Genomic DNA, 22,944 nt, shown 5'->3' with positions numbered 1-22,944 from the left:
GCATATAATTAATGTAGAAAATTTTTACAATGATTTATTATTTAGAGAATTCAAAATTCAGACATTGTTCTTTTTCTATTTTTTATTTTTCATACCTAATGGCTGCTAGCTGTAAACCCCGCTAAAATCGGTAATTAATTAGTTAATAAATTGCATTTTAATTAGGAAAGCTAAAAATGCAAAACTAATATTAAAATAGGATAGAGCTCGTCAAAATGAGAATTTTAATATCAATTTCGAAAATTTGGCTCAAAATCGGACCGGAGGGGCCGAACCGGTTGAACCGGAGCCCAAACCGAGCCTGTGGGTCCAACCGGACCCATAATATAAAGGAAACAGCAGCCTTCTTCTTCCTCATTAGTTGCTGCAACGCCAAAACAGAATTGGAGGAAAGGGAGAGAAGCTCTCAAACCCTAACCCTTTGATCCACCATAACTCCTCCGTCCGGGCTCCGATCGCCGCACCGTTCGCGGCCACGCGCTCAGCGCGTCGAGCTCTACCTTTTTATCTGAACAATTTCATTGGTAAGCCTCCTATTAAGTTCAGAATTTCTATCCCTCTTTCTTTGGTAAACTTAGAAACCTATGGTGAATCTTGTCCAATTTCTATGTTCTAGGTTCAAGTTAGCTTCCGGAACTTGTGGGCTCAAGCTATTGAGCATATGAGTATGATAAGAACACCCTAACCCTAGCTCAATCTTGTTTTTGGTAATAGAAAACTGAATTGGAATATATATATATATATATATATGTGTGTATTAGGTGTAGTTTAAGAGGGTGTTTATGCATTGAACTTGAATTTGGATTACTTGGAGCTTTGTTGGTGACAAGGCTTGCTTTGGGGCTGTTTGATTGAGCTTGGAGGGGCTGTGATTTTATGTTGAGAAGCTGCCTTGGGTGAATTAAGTGATCGGCCAAGGTATGGTTTAAATTTCGCACGTTTAATATTTACGGTGTTGTGAAAACTTAGGTTAGAGGAACCATAGAATAAGTTGGATTGTTTGTTGTATTTAATGATTAGCCTTGTAATATTGTTAGAATAGATTTGTTAGTGAATTTATATATTAGAATTATGAGGTGTGAAAGTTATTAATGGTGTGCTCTTATATTTATTTATGATGGATTAGAATTGGTGTTTGTTAATAAGGATGTAGAGTTGTGTTGTGGTGGTATTGTATATACTGTAACTAATTATGTAATGATCGGAATTGCATGAGACCGAGTTTGGGCTAAACTTGGGAATATAAGGAACTAAACTGGAAAATTTGGGACCTTTTTGTTAAATATACAATTTATGGCAAATTTTTAAAGTTAGGTTGTTAAATCTGTCCAGCAGCAGAAAAGATCAAACAGGGCAGCAACTTGTTTGTCTTGCTGCGACTTCTATGAGTTGAGTTTTGGAGCGAAACCAATTTTGTCATAAAATTTGATTAACTTGCTTTATTTCTCTAAAATTTCAAAATTTTAAGAGTTGAGGATTTGGAGCTGTGAATTTTTGAATATTGGTGGTCAAAACTGAAAAGAAACAGATTTCAGCAAGCTATGCATCAACTTCCAATGCTTGTAACTCTTAGAATTAAATAGAAATTGGGTTGCAACCAAGACACACTTGTTTTTGGATGAGCTAGGGGTTCTCAAATCAAAATTTAGCTTAATTGGAGTTTTGTAATAAAAGTTATTCCAATTGAAAGGTACTAAGCTTGTTGGTTTTTAAAACAGATTTTGTCTCATTTTTACTTAACTTCCAGGTACTGTAACTTTTTCATTAAAAATGGTATTAACTCAGAACTAATTGAGAAAGAAACCTGGATGAGTAAAGTTTAACTACATTAATTTTCAAAGTCATTGGATTTAACTTGGATTTTATATTGAATTTTGAATATCACATGCTGCTGCTGTTTTTCTGGTTTTATGCACTGCAGAACAGTCACGGTTTTTCCTTTATTCCTGAGGCTAGAAAAATCAAAAAATTATGATATTTTGTTTTTTAGAAAGCTTATTTCAATATGAACGCCTGGACATAAAGTTTGTGCAATTCCGAGTTCATTTGCTATATTAGAAACAGAAAAGAAAATAGAGTGTCGAGGATGTCTTAGTGATAGTCATGAGTTCGAGAAGTTAAAGTTCAATCCTCGTGTGATGTGATTGATTTAATGTTAGAGTTGGGTTGATTTTAAGATTATTCGATATTAAGAAGGATGAGAAGAGTTTGATAAAAAGTTTGGTCAGGACCCGGAAAGGGTAATCAAGATGAATTATAAGGGAATGACGATGAAAAATGTGAAAGGGAGGTTGTTAATAAAAGGAGTTAATATGCCATGGCTTGATGAATGATTAAATAATGATTATGAATATGAAATGGCTTATGAATGATGATATCTGAGATACAAGTTTCCCTGGGTAAAAACCGTGGCTCGCCACCACGTGTTCCAGGTTGATTCTCGATACTCTGTTAACCCTACGTCGTAAGGGTGACCGGGCACGTATAAATTCCCGGGTATGGATAAACCCCATTGAGTGATTTATATGATGATTGAATGTGAACTCTATGCATAGACTCTTGGGGATGCGCGACGGGGAACAGTCTAAGATTTTCGGACTTATCGGGTTGGCTGGATAACCGACAGATGGGCCCCATCAGCCATAGGACAGGCATGCATCATATGCATTTGTTTGTTTTGATTGCTATGCATTTCATGGGTATGTCTAATTGATATATATCACCTGTTATCTGTTATACTTGCTATTTGTACTATCTGCTCATTACTTGTGCGTGAACTTGTTTGGTTGCTTGTTTCTGTTGCATTATGATTGATGGAGGAAATGGAGGAAATGGAGAAATGGTTGGGTATTAGATTAGGATTGAAATTGAGTAAGTTAGGTAGATTTAGAATACCTACCCCTATTTATAGCTTCTAATTAGTAATTAAGTTGGATAATTGAATAACGGAGTTCTAGGACTGCCTATGGCGTTCTCAGGACCGTATTTCTTATGCGCGTGGCACTTTTACCATGCTAAGAACCTCCGGTTCTCATTCCATATTGTATTGTTGTTTTTCAGATGCAGGTCGAGAGGCTCCTCGCTAGGCGTCTGGATCCTGGGAAGCGAAGTAGTCCTTGGGTGTATTTTGGTTTTCTATTTGTATATATGTATTTAGCTTACTCTCCAAGTAACTTATGTATGCTGCTCCTCTTAGAGGTTGAGGGAGAGATAGGAGTTTACTTTGGTATTTTGGTATATTTTGGGGACACTTATGTATGTTTATATGTATATATGTATCCTCTGGCCAGTCGTAGCTTCGCCGGCTGAGTCAGGGGCTAGTTATGCTGTTCCTTGGCTTTTCTTTATCTTTTCATTTATTATTTTATCATGTTCCTATTAGGTTTATTAGCACGCAAGTAATCCTTTCTTGAGCGTTGCGCTTTTTATTTTGCGATTTTGTTTAAACCGTTTTTCAAGGCTTCTAGTTAAATAACTTTTTCTTTATTATTATTATTATTATTATATATATATATATTACTATTCATAGAGGTCGTAATACCTTACTATCTCAGTCTTATGACTTAAGCATAATACTAAGTATGGTAGGGTGTTACATTATGGTATCAGAGCAGTTCGTTCCTATAGAGCCTGAGGGACGGACTGATTATGCCTCTGGGCATACTCTGGGTGTCTAAACATGCTATTTAGGGTATCTAACTGATATATGAGGCATGAATGCTCATGAGCATGCATTTGGGACTTTGAAATACTAAACTAGAGATATTGAGACTGATCACCTTGATATCACTTGTTTGGTGTGAACAGGAACTAAATGGCGTCTCGTGGGCGCGGTCGTGAGCGTAATCGAGGTCAAGGACGGAGAGATAATGAGGTAACCATACCAATAGATAGTTTGACCGATATCGTGACCGCAATGACGAATGTTGCTGCTGCCATTGGTACTGTTGCTGCCGTGACCATCCGAGTAATGGATAGGATGGAACCACAAGCTGGAACTGGCAACAATGATGATAATGAATATGAAGGTGGACATAATGCTCCGAATACAGGGGTACCACTGAGTTATCTGGAGCAGGTTAACGTGGGTCAGGCAACGGGAGAAAGCTCAAGGAGGGCTGAGGTAGCAAGAAGTGATCACCGAGAACCCTTCACAAAGAAAAAGGGAAAGATTACACAAAGGAGCCAAACTTTCAAAAAGAATCGCTTTGTCGCTTCACATTCTCAGCGCTGGAGCAATGACCGAAGGAACGATAACCGTCTAGATCCGAATGCTGAAGGAAAACTAGTACTCAACTGGATAATTTAAGGTGCCCAAGGTGTAAGAAGTACCATCCAAACAGACCGTGCAGGGCCGGATTAGGCGTATGTTACAAGTGCGGGAGACCAGGGCATATGTCTTGGAATTGTCCATACAAAGAAAATCGGGATGCAACTGAATTTAATTCTCATAGCCGAGGTAATTTTAAACCATCAGTTGAATTTCTAATTTCCTTGCATACCGTTAATATGTAATACTCATTCGTGATGTATGACAAGTTTCAGTAATCATGAGGTCCAAGTCGATGATTAGTCAAAAACTATTGGTTATTGAGACGGAGTGACACTTAGCTACCTTAGAGGGGTGGTTAGACTTTTGAAGGTTAAGGATTAAGTAATGTAGTGGAAGCAGGTTGGACCATATCTAAGAAATCAGGAGTGTTGAGGGTTACACGGAGTTATTATTTGGAATTCAGTGACGGTGAAACTTTGAGGAAGAGGAATAGAGCGAACACAGCCTTTAGATGTTAATTGTTAAGAGGTAAGTGGAGATGAAATCAAATCTCTATACGAGAGAGTTTCTAAGACAATTCTTGAAGGTGTGTCAAAACTTCCATTCCAGAGAGAAAGCGAGTTTGCGATAGGCTTAGTACCGGAAACCGGATTAACTTCAATCGCACCACAAGCGAAGACATCATTATAATCGGTAGAATTTAGGATTGAGTGGAAGGGAGTACTAGAAGAGGGAATCACCTAACCAACTATTTCTTTGTGGGAAGCATCGGTTATGCTGGAGAAGAAGGAAGAGAACGGTAGGAAACCTTATGCAGAGAGAGTGTGCTAACGAACCTTCGCGACCCGATCTAATTCTTCTTTTGAAACCTGCATTGACATTCGATCCGGAGCTCTTCCTAAATAGCTTGACTACCTTTCTAACTTTACTCCTTGTGCGCATGAATATTGTTTTTTTCCAAGATGAGTCTAAGCTTGTCTTGGTATAAGCGCGTAATCCTTGAATCTTGTATGCTCGCTATGACTAGAGTTGCCCCTATTCGCAAACCATGTTCTTCAGAATCAGCTGAGACTTCTTTGACTCTGTACGCTCTGTTCTTCCTACAAAAGGTCTCTAATTTGAACTCTTTTCTTGAGATGCACCCAGGTTCTTCTCCTTGTGTATTCCATTATTTCGGTATAATCCTGATCAACCGTGTACAAGATTTCCTTTCTGACTCATTACGAACACCGTTCATGCTATTCGTTCATTCCTTTGAACATAACTTTTCTTTGAAAAATAAACTCGTACTAGAATTTTGCGTCACGCATAACCCTTAGATGCAATTATTGGAGTGTCAATCCTTTAAAGCAAGACTTTGGAACATGAAAGTAAACCAGCGACATTATGAGGGAATTTAAAACCCTAATCCTCACCGATCGTATCGCTCGTGACTAAATAGATGCAACGAGGTGCACCATGTGAATGAAATACCAGGATATGCTAGAAGTCTTCAAGCCATGGAAAGAAGATTGATCTTTATGCCAATGCTTGTATCACTTAAGCCTAAAGGACCATTTAAGAAATTACTACCATGCATTATTGGGGGACTTGAGAAGCGTGCTGATGCGACATCATGAGGTTGTAGCAGACGCCCTAAGCAAGAAGTTTATAAGGGATTCTTGGACGTTAATTTCAAATGAGGAAATGTTAGATGAGTTGAAGTTCTAAGTTGGAGAATGAGAGTGTAGAGTGAAAATATCGGACTAAGTCCATTACCAGTTTACAACATGGTATCGACGAGATGCGGGACGCATAGCGAGACAATAAGGAACCGCTAAAGATATCAAGGCTCGGTAACCAAAGGAGAATTAAAAAGAGATTTATATGCCTAACGCAAACGCCGAAATAGAGATCGTAGGATTAAGGGCTTAGGGAGCGCAATAGTAGTGATAAGGAGCTACTAGAAGTACTAAAACCTGTTGAATCAAGAAGATACCGAGAAGGAGTTAAGTGTTTAAATCAGAAGTTAAGACGAGGAATTATTGTCTGAAACTCATGAGAAAGGATTTTCGAAGTTACCATGAAGCTGCCACGACGTACCATGAATCAAAGAAGATGTTTTTGGGTTATTAGAAATAAAGAATAAAGTGGCAATGCATTTAATGGCGTTTTAAAAGCATGAAGAAGTAAAGGAGGACCATTAGAAACTATTCGGAATGCTGCAACCATTGAAGATTTTACATCGGAAGTAAGGAAGAGTAATTATCGGTTTCGTATTAGATTGTCGAGGACTAGAGGAGAAGATGGAGCTTCACAGAGCGCTAAATACTACCGCATGGATAAAAACTAGAGCATCGAATATCTTAGTTCCCGAATTTAATAGCCGAGACAGCAGAGAAGAGTTACGCAAATTCGAGTTAACAATCTTACTATAAAAAGCCGACAAAAGGATTACATGAACCAAGGAAGTCCTAAACTTGAGAAGGTTACTTTAACAAGTTGAGATCAGTGAGTGAGTCAAGATGAAGGTATTAAAACCAAAGTGTTTTGGGATCTAGGGTAATGGCAAGGATGGACTTGTCAGATTCTGAAGAGAATTAGACCAGTGGCATATTAGATAACCATATCCTATATCTTCCAAAATGGTACCATGTAACACATCTCAACTTCAGGAGTACACTTCTAATATCAATCACGTATTAGAACTTGAATTAATGCAACTGAGGAAGGATCTCACGCTTCGAGTAACCTCGGTTAGGATATATAATAATATACCATGGCCAAGCAGCCAGGCAGAGCATAATTTATGTACTAGAGGATGTAAAAAGTGAAGCTGGAAGTGGGTAACGTACTCAAGAAACTCCGAATATGCCGAAAGACTACCCACACCTCTTTTCAGATAACTGAATCTGAATTTTGAGGGCAAAATTCCTAATTAGGTGGGTAGGATGTAAACCCCGCTAAAATCGGTAATTAATTAGTTAATAAATTTCATTTTAATTAGGAAAGCTAAAAATACAAAACTAATATTAAAATAGGATAGAGCTCGTCAAAACGAGAATTTTAATATCAATTTCGAAAATTTGGCTCAAAATCGGACCGGAGGGGCCGAACCGGTTGAACCGGGGCCCAAACCGAGCCTGTGGGTCCAACCGGACCCATAATATAAAGGAAACAGTAGCCTTCTTCTTCCTCATTAGTTGCTGCAACGCCAAAACAGAATTGGAGGAAAGGGAGAGAAGCTCTCAAACCCTAACCCTTTGATCCACCATAACTCCTCCGTCCGGGCTCCGATCGTCACACCGTTCGCGGCCACGCGCTCAGCGCGTCGAGCTCTACCTTTTTATCTGAACAATTTCATTGGTAAGCCTCCTATTAAGTTCAGAATCCCTATCCCTCTTTCTTTGGTAAACTTGAAAACCTATGGTGAATCTTGTCCAATTTCTATGTTCTAGGTTCAAGTTAGCTTCCGGAACTTGTGGGCTCAAGCTATTGAGCATATGGGTATGGTAAGAACACCCTAACCCTAGCTCAATCTTGTTTTTGGTAATAGAAAACTGAATTGGAACATATATATGTGTATTAGGTGTAGTTTAAGAGGGTGTTTATGCATTGAACTTGAATTTGGATTACTTGGAGCTTTGTTGGTGACAAGGCTTGCTTTGGGGCTGTTTGATTGAGCTTGGAGGGGCTGTGATTTTATGTTGAGAAGCTGTCTTGGGTGAATTAAGTGATCGGCCAAGGTATGGTTTAAGTTTCGCACGTTTAATATTTACGATGTTTTGAAAACTTAGGTTAGAGGAACCATAGAATAAGTTGGATTGTTTGTTGTATTTAATGATTAGCCTTGTAATGTTGTTAGAATAGATTTGTTAGTGAATTTATATATTAGAATTATAAGGTGTGAAAGTTATTAATGGTGTACTCTTATATTTATTTATGATGGATTAGAATTGGTGTTTGTTAATAAGGATGTAGAGTTGTGTTGTGGTGGTATTGTATATGCTGTAACTAATTATGTAATGATCGGAATTATATGAGACTAAGTTTGGGCTAAACTTGGGAATATAAGGAACTAAACTAGAAAATTTGGGACCTTTTTTTTAAATATACAATTTATGGCAAATTTTTAAAGTTAGGTTGTTAAATCTGTCCAGCAGCAGAAAAGATCAAACAGGGCAGCAACTTGTTTGTCTTGCTGCGACTTCTATGAATTGAGTTTTGGAGCGAAATCAATTTTGTCATAAAATTTGATTAACTTTCTTTATTTCTCTAAAAATTCAGAATTTTAAGAGTTGAGGATTTGGAGCTGTGAATTTTTGAATATTGGTGGTCAAAACTGAAAAGAAACAGATTTCAGCAAGCTATGCATCAACTTTCAATGCTTGTAACTCTTAGAATTAAATAGAAATTGGGTTGCAACCAAGACACACTTGTTTTTGGATGAGCTAGGGGTTCTCAAATCAAAATTTAGCTTAATTGGAGTTTTGTAATAAAAGTTATTCCAATTGAAAGGTACTAAGCTTGTTGGTTTTTAAAACAGATTTTGTCTCATTTTTACTTAACTTCCAGGTACTGTAACTTTTTCATTAAAAATGGTATTAACTCAGAACTAATTGAGAAAGAAACCTGGATGATTAAAGTTTAACTACATTAATTTTCAAAGTCATTGGATTTAACTTGGATTTTATATTGAATTTTGAATATCACATGCTGCTGCTGTTTTTCTGGTTTTATGCACTGCAGAGCAGTCACGGTTTTTCCTTTATTCCTGAGGCTAGAAAAATCAGAAAATTATGATATTTTGTTTTTTAGAAAGCTTATTTCAATATGAACGCCTGGACATAAAGTTTGTGCAATTCCGAGTTCATTTGCTATATTAGAAACAGAAAAGAAAATAGAGTGTCGAGGATGTCTTAGTGATAGTCATGAGTTCGAGAAGTTAAAGTTCAATCCTCGTGTGATGTGATTGATTTAATGTTAGAGTTGGGTTGATTTTAAGATTATTCGATATTAAGAAGGATGAGAAGAGTTTGATAAAAAGTTTGGTCAGGACCCGGAAAGGGTAATCAAGATGAATTATAAGGGAATGACGATGAAAAATGTGAAAGGGAGGTTGTTAATAAAAGGAGTTAATATGCCATGGCTTGATGAATGATTAAATAATGATTATGAATATGAAATGGCTTATGAATGATGATATCTGAGATACGAGTTTCCCTGGGTAAAAACCGTGGCTCGCCACCACGTGTTCCAGGTTGATTCTCGATACTCTGTTAACCCTACGTCGTAAGGGTGACCGGGCACGTATAAATTCCCGGGTATGGATAACCCCCATTGAGTGATTTATATGATGATTGAATGTGAACTCTATGTATGTTTATATGTATATATGTATCCTCTGGCCAGTCGTAGCTTCGCCGGCTGAGTCAGGGGCTAGTTATGCTGTTCCTTGGCTTTTCTTTATCTTTTCATTTATTATTTTATCATGTTCCTATTAGGTTTCTTAGCACGCAAGTAATCCTTTCCTGAGCGTTGCGCTTTTTATTTTGCGATTTTGTTTAAACCGTTTTTCAAGGCTTCTAGTTAAATAACTTTTTCTTTATTATTATTATATATATATATATATATATATATATATTACTATTCATAGAGGTCGTAATACCTCACTATCTCAGTCTTATGACTTAAGCATAATACTAAGTATGGTAGGGTGTTACACTAGCTACGATTCTATCAATAGTATTACTTATGGTAGATTATGTGATAAAAAATTTGGAAAATAAAGGCAAGAATTATAAGGTTATGAAAAGTCTCATCCAAATTTTGACAAGAGCAAGACGGCTTACATATAGAAATGGTTCTAATGGATGTTAAAGTTAGTTGATTATTTTTCATGATTCTTTCAAGTGATGTTAGGTCCAATTTATAGATATTTTTTGTTCGTATTTTAAATTTATTTGATAAGTAAACCATTGCAATCAAAGACAGTGCCGTTTAATACCTTTATAAGTGCTAATAGTTTTTATATTTTATTTGTTTTACAGTGTGATAAAATTCATTCTTCAATCAAGAATTATTTGGCAAAGATGTTTGAGAATGAACTGATTGAGGAATCAAGCAAAATTTATATTCCGACTGCACACGTATATAGAATAACTTTTAAGAAGGAGTCACATATAATAAATACGGTCGATGATCGTAAAATTTTTGACAATTATTTTAATTTTCTTGCTCCTGATATATTAAAACAAACAAATGAACAATCCAACTTATTTGGTACGTAGTTAATTTGTATTAATCTACACAAAAGTGTTTTCTTTTTAATTTTAATTTTTGCAAAGAAATCATATAATAGCATCATTTTATCGATAACATAAATTTTAATAGTTTATTTATACAAATGTTTAAAATTGTATTGCGATTTTTTTAAAGGTATATCTTTTTTATTAATATATTGTTAGTTTTATCGTTTAATATAAAATAAATTGGTAAAATTTCTTTAATTTATAAGTAATTTATTATGTTATTCATTTATTTGTCTTTAATTTAATACTTTTAATTCATTTTTTTTTCAATTAGATGTTATTGGACTCTTGACCGAAAAAGAAGAGTTTATATCATGATAAAAAATACGAAGAAGTGACCATTACATTGTGGTTGATCTTCATGATTTGGAGTATGTGAAATTTTAATATTTTACAATAAGATTTTATTTTGTAACAATTATCTATACATATGCAAAATATTTTATCTTTTTCATTATATATTACTACTTATTTCACTTAATTCTTGCTTTTATTTAGAAATGAAAAAAAATAAAGTGCACACTGTGAGATCAATTTACAACTCAATTATTCAATTATCTATGTGATTACCAAACAACCGACTACATACTTATTCTCCAATTTGCAAAATTTAATAAAGGCATTGGTAAGCATATTGGTTTAACTTTTTATTTAACATATTTATTTATGTTATATTTGTAATCATATTATATCTATTGTTACGAATATATCTTTTTAAAAAATACTCTTAGTATTAGCATATGATGTATTAAATAAATATTAGTAGTTTTAAATTATTTATTATTTATTAGAGAATTTTGTGCATTAGAATTCTCTAATAATTTGTTGTTTATTTTAAGATGATTTTGATATGTTCTTACTTCACGGTAAAATACCATATAAAAATTTGTTGGTAGAAAGTATTACTAGGTTATTTATGGTCACATTAAGTATATATGTTTGATTTATTAAAAAAAGTAAATTACTAAAACGGATTAATAATTATTTTAGAGTTGATATACTTAACACTAGATTAAGAAAAAACGAATAATACATAACATGTTACTTTTGTATTAGTCAAATTATTATAATTCAAATTAATTTTAATAAAATAACTTAAAATTATAATTTTTGCATGGCACGGGTTATTACACTTGTTATTGTATATAAAATCGAGTTATCACTCCTAATGTATAATAAAGATTGAACTATAAGTAATGGATTATATATTGTATTTTACTCTTTATAGCATAAGTTAGAAAAGAGAAAAATAGTTAAATAAAAAAAGAAAAAATGTATTAATTATGCAAGAGAAAAAGTCAAATGAAATACATTTTAAAGGTTTATTTTTGAAAGAGAAACAAGTGTAATAACATGTATCATGTACGTGATAAGATTGAAATTATAATTTTAATTTGTTTTGTTAAAATTAATTTGAATTATAATAATTTGATTAATAAAAAAGTAATATGTTATGCATTGTTTGTTTTTTTTCTTAATCTAATATTAAGTATATCAACTCTAAAGTAGTTATTAATCGGATTTAGTAATCTACTTTTTTCAATAAATCAGACATATATACTCAATGTGACCATAAATAATCTAGTAATACTGTCCACCGACAAATTTTTATATGTTGTTTTACCGTAAAGTAAGAACATATCAAAATCAGTTTAAAAAGAACAACAAATTATTAGAGTATTCTAATACACAAAGTTCTCTAATAAATAATAAATAATTTAAAACCACTAACATTTATTTAATACACCATATGCTAATATTAAGAATATTTTCTAAAAAGATATATTCGTAAAAATAGATATAATATAATTATAAATATAACACAAACAAATATGTTAAATAAAAAGTTAAATCAATATGCTTACCAATATCTTTATTAAATTTTGTAAATTAGAGAATAAGTATGTATTTAATTGTTTGGTGATGATCACATAGATAATTGAATAATTGAGTTGTAAATTGATTTCACAGTGTACACCTTATTTTTTCTCATCTCTAAATAAAAGCAAAAATTAAGTGAAATAAGTAGTAATATATAATGAAAAAGATAAAATATTTTGCATATGTATAGATAATTGTTACAAAATAAAATCTTATTGTGAAATATTAAAATTTCACGTACTCCAAATCATGAAGACCAACCACAATGTAATGGTCACTTCTTCTTATTTTTGATCATGATATATAAACTCTTCTTTTCCAATCAAGAGTCCAATAACATTTAATTGAAAAAAAAATTAAAGGTATCAAATTAAAGACAAATAAATGAATAACATAATAAATTTATAAATTAAAAATTTTTTACCAATTTATTTTATATTAAACGATAAAACGAACAATATATTAATAAAAGGATATACTTTTAAAAAAGTCGCAACAATTTTAAACATTTGTATAAATAAACTATTAAAATTTATGTTATCGATAAAATGATGCTATCATATAATTTCTTGGCAAAAATTAAAATAAAATAAAAAACAATTTTGTGTAGATTAATACAAATTAACTACATACCAAATAAGTTGGATTGCTCATTTGTTTGTTTCAAATTTTCAATATATCAGTACGAGCAAGAAAATTGAAATGATTGTCAGGAATTTTATGATTATCTACTGTATTTATTATTCGTGACTCCTTCTTAAAAGTTATTCTACATATGTGTGCAGTCGGAAGATAAATTTTGCTTGATTCCTCAATTACAAAATCTAAGAAGACATTGACCTTCCTCTCAATCAGTTCATTCTCAAACATCTTTGTCAAATAATTTTTGATTGAACAATGAATTTTATCAGACTGCAAAACAAATTAAATATAAAAGCTATTAGCATTTATAAAGCTATTAAATGGTACTGTTTTGATTGCAAGGGTTTACTTATCAAATAAATTTAAAATACGAATAAAAAATATTTATAAATTGAACCTAGCATCACTTGAAAGAATCATGAAAAATAATAAACTAACTTTAACATCTATTAGAACCATTTCTATGTAAGTCGTCCTGCTCTTGTCAAATTTGGATGAGACTGTCCATAACCTTATAATTCTTGCCTTTATTTTCCAACTTTTTCATCACATAATCTACCATAGATAATATTATTGATAGAATCGTAGCTAGTAGCCATTAGGTATGAAAAATAAAAAATAGAAGAAGAACAATGTCTGAATTATGAATTCTCTAAATGATAAATAATTATAAACATTCACTATTATGCACACATACACATTAATTATACACGGTAATAATTAGCTAATATTTTTAATGGAGATACTTGTTATAATCAGGTGAAAATTATGCCATTATGTTTTATTAACCTTTATAATTAATTCAATGGAGATACTTGCTCAGTATATATATTATCTACATTAATTATATGATAATATTTTTAGGAAAGAGCTAAAAGAAGAGATATATAAATATATATAATATTATTGTAGCAGATATAAATTACTACATTCTTTTTTATTATATTATACAACTTAAAATTATAGTATCATATTACTATTAATTGTAGATACTTGCTACAATTATATCAAATTTAATTATGACTCTAAATAAATAAAATATATAACAATCAATATTTTTTTACATTCAATATTTACTGTAAATATAAAAAAAGCAATTAATGAATAAAAATAGGAGTAGAAAATAAAATATATTAATTAAAATTTAATTTGTTAAATAATTAATCTTGTATCCATACAATATAATTTCACAAAAATGTTATAAATCACAACCTTTTTATACCACAAAAGAAACACTATATGTAGTTTTTAGTAGTATAAAAATAATTATAAAAATTAATTACTGATATTGATATCGATCACAATTTATTATTGATATCTTAATCTTTTTTAAAATATATTTTACTTTTTTAAAATATAATGCATGTACCCGTCTAGACCTTTTCTATTATTATTATTATTATTATTATTATTATTATTATTATTATTATTATTATTATTATTATTATATCAAATTAAATGAGTCACCATTAATGTGTGCATCAACTATCTACTAATAAAATTATTACACATGAATAAGAATTAGAACTATATTAATTAATATAATTAGAATGATTAAAAATATTGATGATTGATAATTAGTTTAATAATGCATTGAGTATTGATTTGATATAATTATAATGAAAATATTTTCTTAAATTAATATAAGTATGCATTATTCATGAGCTAATTGTAATATAATTAGAATAAATTTATTTGGGAGAAAAAAAGAGTTCATGTGTAATCTTCATAAAATAATCAATAATTAATATTAATAAATATAAAAATCATCCAAACACTTTGATTAAAAGTATGAGTGGTTAATTATTATTCATTATTAATAATATTTTATTCATAACAAAAAATAAAAATATAATTATTCAGATTTAGATTTTAGAAGAATTAACGTTATAAGTAACAAACGATCTATTTAGTCACCCAAAAAAAATGATCTATTTTATCATGCATATTATAAATTAATGAATTAAACTAACTGATATAATGAATTATAATTAATTAATTGGTATAAATTATAATAAATTATATAATATTTAAAAAGAAAATAAAATGAATAAGAAGAAAATAAAAAAATAGAAAAGATAGAAGACTACAATAAAATAAATTGAGTGTGAAAGTTTTTTTTTTTGTAAATTTTATATCACATCTATTTCAATCATAACAAATAATATAAAAATACGTCAACTTGATATCTAAAAGAAAATGATGAAATAAAATCATAACACAGTTCTAAAATAAAAGCTTAAATTAGACCATAATATCATTGCACAACACAAATTGAAAGTAATTTCACATTACAATATGCCACACAAACAGGTAAATGACTTGAGTTTAAATACAGAATTTTTTTTATGCATACATGATAACATCATCGTTTATAAATGCTTTATGGATAACATATTATATATTGCTTTGAATGATGAGCACGGGAGTTTGAGAGTGTGTGGTGATTTGTGTTCATATAGTTGCCTTATTGCAACGACGCCTCATAGGAAGAAAAAGAATAGTTGTAAAAGCTACCCAATGAAAGAGTAATTGGTAAATAAATAATATTTTCTTTTAGCATATGTAGTCTTTTATAGTGGTAAAATAAAAATAGAAGGAATAAAATTTTGTATTTTTATATTAGGAATAGAATTTGATATTTATTCTAATAAAATTAAATAACTAATTAGTTATAATTCATGTATTTAAATAAATAAAATGAATTAAATAAAAATATTTTTAAGAATTAATCAAATCAATTAGTTGATACAAATAATTAGTATAATTGATTTTATTTGATTTATTGAATTAAAAAAATAAATTAAGAAATAATTGATATAATTAATTTATTTTAATTGATTGAATTTAATGAATTAAAAAAATAAATAGGAAAATATAGGAGACAATAATTTTTTTAACTAAATTAATCTGTATTTATTATATTTAATCAGTATAAGTAACAAATCATCTATGCTATTATGTACCTTATAAATTAATGAATTGAAATAATTGATATAATAAATTACAATTAATTGATTGATATAAATTATAATAAATCGTGTGATATTTAAATATCTTATCAAATCAATTAGTTGATATAATTAATTTACTATCAAAGATAGGGAGACTCAAACCCGCGACCTCTAAATGAATATGGAGAGACTATGTCATTTGAGCTATAGCTCATTGGCGATAATGTATTAAATATTGATTTTATATAATTATAATAAAGATATTTTTCTAAATTAGTATAATCATGCATTATTCATTAAATGCTAATTGTAATATAATTATAATAAAAATATTTTTCTAAAATAAATTTAGAAGAGAAAATAGTGCTTTCATTTTGGAGGAAAAATGAATGTATAAAGAATTGATACCACACTTTCATTAGTTAGGGAAAAAAATTCTAATTTTAGTATATTAAGTAGAAGTATATCATCATCATCATCATCATCATTAAAAATATTTTTGATTGATAATTGATAAGTAGTTCAATAATGTATTAAATATTAATTTTATATAATTATAATAAAGATATTTTTCTAAATTAGTATAATTATGCATTATTCATTAAATGCATTCATTTTGAAGGAAAAATAGATTCACGAAAAATTGACACCTCACTTTCATTAATTGGGAAAAAATATAATTTTAGTATATTAACTAAATCGTTTTTGTTAATCTACTTTTTTTTCTAAATTTATGATTTAAAATAACAATTATAAATATTAATAATTAAACAAATTATTATATTATAATTATTTACGTTTTATTCCCAAAATTAAAAATATACTATTTTTTTATTTAATAATTTTTTATTTATACTACCAGTATATATTAATCGATTAGTCAATGGTTTTTTTATTCCTAGGATATATTTATTTATTTTATTTAAATAATTTTAAATCTTTCCTTATTTAAGTATACATATATATTAAGTCACATATATTAATTATTTTTTAATTTTTTTATTATAAATATTTTTTTAGCCTACAATAATTCAATAATTTTGTTATTCCATTAATACTATCATACGCGTAATAATATTCATAAATCATACTAATTTTCGTAGTTATTTATATGTATATATATTAATTGTTTAGTTAATAATTTTTTTATTTTTAGAATATAGTTATTTTGTTAAATAATTCTAAATACTTCTTTATATAATATATATATATATATATATATATATTAATTGTATGTAAATATATTTAAATCGCATATATTAATTATTTTTTATCATGATTAATTTTTTTTAAGCCTACAATCATTCAATAATTTTTTTATTTTTTATTATTAATGTCATCGTATGTATAATTTTCATAAATTATAATAATTTCTTTATATCTATATATATATATATATATATATATATATATATATATTAATTATACATATGATTATTTTTTATTCTACAATCGAGTAATATAATTTTTAAATTAGGTAATCATGCATTATTCATTAAATGCTAATTGTAATATAATTATAATAAAGATATCTTTCTAAAAATAATTTTAAAAGAGAGAATAGCGCTTTAATTACATGAGAATAGTACTTTCTAAAAATAAAGATATTTTTCTAAATTAGTATAATTATAATAAAGATATTTTTATAAAATAAACTTAGAAAATAAAATAGTGCATTTATTTTGACGGAAAAATGGATTCATGAGGAATTGACACCTCATTTCCATTAACTTGGAAAAAACTCAATTTTAGTATATTAAGTAGATATATAATAAAAAGTAAAAAAAAAAACTTAAATAAAATTTTGATTTCTATAATCTTTTTAATTTTGGTTCAATAAAATTTAAAATTTATATTTTAGTTTTGATCTATTAGTCATATGACAAAATTATGTTTGAAACCAAAATTAAACATAAGATTTTATAAAGCTTAAAAAGTTGAACATTTTATATAGACCACAAATTTATTTAAGAAAAATAAAGTGTTTCTTAATTAACTATGACCATGAAGTGTCAATTGAAGGTGTATTTAGTTGAGTATTTGAGTTACAAGGCGTTCAATGGTTTGAGATGTCTCCTTTTTTTTGTTTAGCTTTTTTTTTTTTTTCCTTTTAAAGACAAATGCAATTCTATATTTTAAGAAATTGTAGTTTTTGCCATCAATAATTATAATTGAAAAAATAATCAAAAATTTTATTTTTTTTGTCAATGTTATCCTTCAGTCTTATATAATGTATATTGTTATCTTTTCTTTATGAAATTCTTAATACTCATTATTTATATAAAATTTCTAATATTTTTACTAATACAAATTTCTTTTTATGAATTTTTTTTGTTATTTTTTCGTTTGGTTTTGTATAATTCTTATCGTGAATTCTTGAATTAAAATGTACTCTGTTTATTGTGATTAATATTTTATAATATAAATTATTGATCTTAGAAAGGCCATATTAAATAAAAAATATTAAAAAAATGAGTATTGAAAAGTTATTATTAAGAGTATTAAATGTCAGCACATAAATTTAAGTTCTTTTAAAAAAATTATGACAAAGAAGTGTTTGAAAAAAATGTGGCTTTGAATAATATAAATTCATATATTTTGTTAGTAATTTTGATTTTAAATAATATAATTTAAATAACATTATTTTATTATAATTCATTTTTATATATAAATTACTAAACATATATCGTATTAACACGCTTTTTTATTAAAATCAAGTTTGTAAAATCAATTTATATAAAAAAAATTTGTAAATTTTAATCTAAATACACACTAAACTTTGAGTTGATATTTAAATGGGTTACTGCCTATAATATTTAAACGTTCAACACTCGTGTAAATAAATTAATGAATTATTAAACTGTATTTAAAATAAAAATTAAAACTGAGTGATTGATATTTAAAGATCGAAACTAATTTAAGTTTTAAATTTTTTATATTATATTTGATATAAAATATATAAAATTAAATTATATTTCAGTATTTTATTTAGTTTAAGATAAATATAAAAATAAAATAAAAATATTTATTAAAATATTTTTAATTATTAAAAAAATATATTAAACATTTAGTTTTTATTTTCAAAAATTTTAATATTTTGTAATCTCACTTTTTAAAAATATTAAAAAAACTAAAATTTTATATTTTTAAAAAAAAATTATTTATAATCTTTACTTATCAAATACAATATTAAATCTCAATTTAAATTCCAATCTCTTAAAATACATGGCACGCCTCATATCTATTATCACTTTATCATAACTCAAAAGGATTTCCTGCCAATACTGGTCACTGGCCCACTGCAATTTTATTACCCGTTATTGTAAGAGCATTACTTCTGTTCAAGTTTATCAGTTACACCTAAGTACATGTACTCTTGTAATTCCCAAGGAAAAAAAAGTAAATTTATATCACTTGTATTTCAAAAACACCATCTTGTAATTTTTGGATAGCTTGTTGAAGTAAATTTAACTGTATAGTGCGGCTCAAGTGATCTGTCTAATTTACAAAAATAAAAAAATAGACACTAATTAGAATTAAACCCGTTAAAAAAAATAATAAGAATGTAACTACAAAAAATTAAAGTTAATAATTTTAAAGTCTCTAAATATAATTATATTTTATTGGAATATTTTAATATATATTAGTTATCAAAAAACATTTTGTATCATTACTATTAATGACTCTGTAAATAGTTATATATAAAACAAGTGTTTGAAATTATTCTTAAAATCACTAATTATATAAAAAAAAGATAAATATTTAGTTATGATTTTTTTCTTCCACAATAATGATAAAATATTATCTTGGCAATAAATGTTGGGATTAATAAATTTTAGCAATTTTGTTAAATAATTAATCAGTATAAAAATAAAATTATTTTTAATAAATAAATTTAATTGATTTATATACATAAATTCTGATGAATATAAATATAAATATAAATATAAATGATTTTTGATTAAGTAGGAGCTTAAAATAATAACATTGGATAGACATACGGTAAAATAATTTGGAATACTTGTGAAAAAAAAAAACGTACAAGTGTGGGTGCATTAGGGTCAAAAGAGTGTAATGACTGGTTATTGGCTGTTTCCTCGGTTGCATCGCCCCTTTGTTCACTATATATCTTGCCACTTGCCAACTACTTCATTGCCCAAACTTCACTTCATTTCATCATCACTGCTAACTAGATTAGCAGCTACTTACCTGCTCTCTCTCACTGCATCTTTCTTCACACATGGAAACTGGAGGAGGCTTTCACGGTTATCACAACCTTCCTACCACTACCTCTGGTATATATATACACATGTATAGCTACATATATTCTATTATTTAATGTTATATGTTCTCTGTTTTTTGGTTTTCATTTGGCATGCAGGAATAGTATACATATATGTCTGTAACTACTTGTTCTATTATTTTGCCACATGCATGTAAGGTTATCGAATTTTCTTTAGCCAGTCATTTTCATTTTTCTGATCCATCTCTCATTTTTCTCGTTGGTTTCTCTATCCATCCCCACCATGGTAACGGGTCTAATCGATGGGTAATGACACTACTTCCTGTTTTATCGTCGTTGTTTAAGTTACATGGAATAAGGTTTATATTTAATTTTTTCCCCTTCTTAACAATAAAATATTTATTCATTGTTAGAATGAATTAACAGGCATTTGAAACACTAGTAATATAGGACAGTAATAATGGTGACACTATAATGATGCATTTATTTTATGTTTATATACGATTGATATGTTTCTAGATTGGAATGTACAAGTGGCAAGCATGCCTAGATGGTGCATGCAGGGGTGGTGCTGACTGGAGAGTTACAGGTGGCATACATGCATTCTTCCAAATAATTAACATCACAAACACATCTCCCTTCTTTAATTTTCTCTGCCAACTTTTGCTCATTTTCATTATCTTATCTTGTCTTCTTCCTTCTCTCATTTCCCATCCAAGCATTCTTACTTAGAAAGACACACATACTGCTACTCGATCTTCATACTAATATTCGTGGTCCATTATTATTATTGCATGCACTAGTATTAAATAGATAGTTTAGATAAATATAGATATAGTATTCTCTTATACATTATTATTATATTAGGTAGAAATTCAGGTACTGTCGACTTCACGTGAAGGTGATATTTAGAGTTAGTGTCGACTTCACGTGAAGGTGATATTTAGAGTTAGTTACGTGAACTCGACTTCACCTGAGTTTTCACTTTATTATTATTATTATTATTATTATTATTATTATTATTATAAAAGAGTACTCAAAAAATAATGTATCTATAATTAATTATAAAAATTTTGATCATTAATATGATATTTCTATATTTATTTAAATTATCCATTAATAACAAACTAAATAAACACACCAATTTTCTTTGAAATATCAACTATAATGATATACATTCATATTGCATAAAGTACAAAATTTAACAAATACTAATTTATTTTATTTTATTTTTCATCTGAATCACACGAAACAAAAGTTACTAATTAATGGTAACCGTTTTCTTCTACAACTTGTTCCCTTTACACGTATGACTGTATACTTTATTTTCATCTCCATCTCGAAAGACAAAAAGTTTCTGCATGTGCAGCCCCCAATAACCACTCACAAGCAAACATGTTTTAAGTAACTCCCCTCCCCAATGTGTAGCTTCTTTGACCATATAAATTTGGGCGCCACATCCAAGAATGCTATTTAATTTCCTCTCTATACATTTGTACTTTTTTTTTTCAATTAACTTGGTAGCAAAGTTATATGCACGAATCACAGTTAGTTTGATATATGTATATTCATACACAGGGTTGAAGCTATCTGTGTCAGAGATGAACATGAGAGCAGTAGAAAACAACAACACAGGAAGCAATAATAATACTCATACAGATGATAACGAATGCACTGTGAGGGAGCAAGATCGGTTCATGCCAATAGCAAATGTGATTAGGATAATGCGCAAGATCCTGCCACCGCACGCTAAAATCTCCGACGACGCAAAAGAAACAATACAAGAGTGCGTATCGGAGTACATCAGCTTTATCACCGGAGAAGCCAACGAGCGGTGTCAGAGGGAGCAACGGAAGACCATCACAGCGGAGGACGTTCTTTGGGCAATGAGTAAGCTTGGCTTTGACGATTACATTGAGCCTCTGACGATGTACCTTCATAGGTACCGTGAGCTTGAAGGTGACCGTACCTCCATGAGAGGAGAGCCACTTGGAAAGAGGACTGTTGACTATGGAACTCTTGGTGTTGCTGCTACTTCTGCTTTTGTTCCACAGTTTCACATTGGACATCACCATCATCATCCTCGTCCCAGTGGCTACTATGGTACACCCATGGGGAATTACATTAGAGATGCATCCAATGCTGGCTCGTCTCTTCAACCTCCTTCACTCGCTTATGCTGAACCAAATACTCAATACAAATGATACTATCATGCAATAATAATAGCACGGGTGGCTACTAATAATTAAGGTTTTATTATCATATAATAATCTAGTTGCTTAATTTAACTAGGACTGGTGGTTTAATTTAATTTTCTTGTTTGTGTGTGTGAGAAATGTGAATCTGAACTCTTTGATCAGTGGTTTTAATTTGATTTTGTAGTTTGTGTGTTTGAGAAAAACGTGAATCTTAACTTTCTTATTCGTTAAATGATTCTATTCTATCTTATTTATCTTCTGTTCTCACTTTACTATGAAGCTGAATTTGTGGTTTTCCAAAACTTTTTGACCTTGACAAGGAGGAATCAATAATTCCTACAGTACACAACAAAAATTCAGAATTATTTGGTTTTAACTTTTAACTCTCCAATCAGAAAAAATTAATAATTTATGTATAGAGAAGAGATAAAATAAAAATGTATAATACACTTTTTTTTTCATA

At 29.1% G+C, this 22,944-nt stretch overlaps 1 protein-coding gene, 2 long non-coding RNA genes and 1 pseudogene across 4 annotated transcripts; all 4 read left to right on the top strand.

Moving 5' to 3' along the window:
• Positions 1-373: 373 nt before the first annotated feature.
• Positions 374-3,332, top strand: LOC107619793 (uncharacterized). Of its 2 annotated transcripts, XR_015899812.1 has the most exons (4): positions 374-524; positions 617-665; positions 762-918; positions 3,061-3,332. It is a non-coding gene; the product is annotated as an uncharacterized LOC107619793 (long non-coding RNA). The 2 variants fall into 2 exon arrangements; XR_015899810.1 differs by having other exon boundaries at positions 617-918.
• A 180-nt stretch (positions 3,333-3,512) lies between these two features.
• Positions 3,513-7,260, top strand: LOC148578582 (uncharacterized; annotated as a pseudogene).
• A 5-nt stretch (positions 7,261-7,265) lies between these two features.
• On the top strand, positions 7,266-8,821 carry LOC107619800 (uncharacterized). The gene is made up of 3 exons (XR_001615804.3): positions 7,266-7,618; positions 7,711-7,764; positions 7,842-8,821. It is a non-coding gene; the product is annotated as an uncharacterized LOC107619800 (long non-coding RNA).
• Positions 8,822-20,192: 11,371 nt separating this feature from the next.
• Positions 20,193-22,684, top strand: LOC107636883 (nuclear transcription factor Y subunit B-6-like). Its single transcript, XM_016340357.3, has 2 exons — positions 20,193-20,335; positions 21,862-22,684. Exons 1-2 carry the CDS (start codon positions 20,281-20,283, stop codon positions 22,485-22,487), a joined length of 681 nt encoding a protein of 226 aa, XP_016195843.1. The 5' UTR covers positions 20,193-20,280; the 3' UTR covers positions 22,488-22,684.
• Positions 22,685-22,944: the final 260 nt, after the last annotated feature.

This window comes from Arachis ipaensis, chromosome B1, assembly GCF_059453495.1.
Source record: "Arachis ipaensis isolate K30076 ecotype BB chromosome B1, ASM5945349v1, whole genome shotgun sequence".
In the NCBI taxonomy this organism is placed as follows: domain Eukaryota; kingdom Viridiplantae; phylum Streptophyta; class Magnoliopsida; order Fabales; family Fabaceae; genus Arachis; species Arachis ipaensis.
Note: the sequence above shows the minus strand (reverse complement) of the source record. Positions and strands in the feature narration are given on the sequence as shown.

Excerpts from the sequence above, each read along its gene's own strand:
- LOC107636883 (XM_016340357.3), top strand. The coding sequence starts at position 20,281 with ATGGAAACTGGAGGAGGCTTTCACGGTTATCACAACCTTCCTACCACT. Across the intron at positions 20,336-21,861 it reads CCTTCCTACCACTACCTCTG|GGTTGAAGCTATCTGTGTCA; the intron begins GTATATATATAC and ends ATTCATACACAG.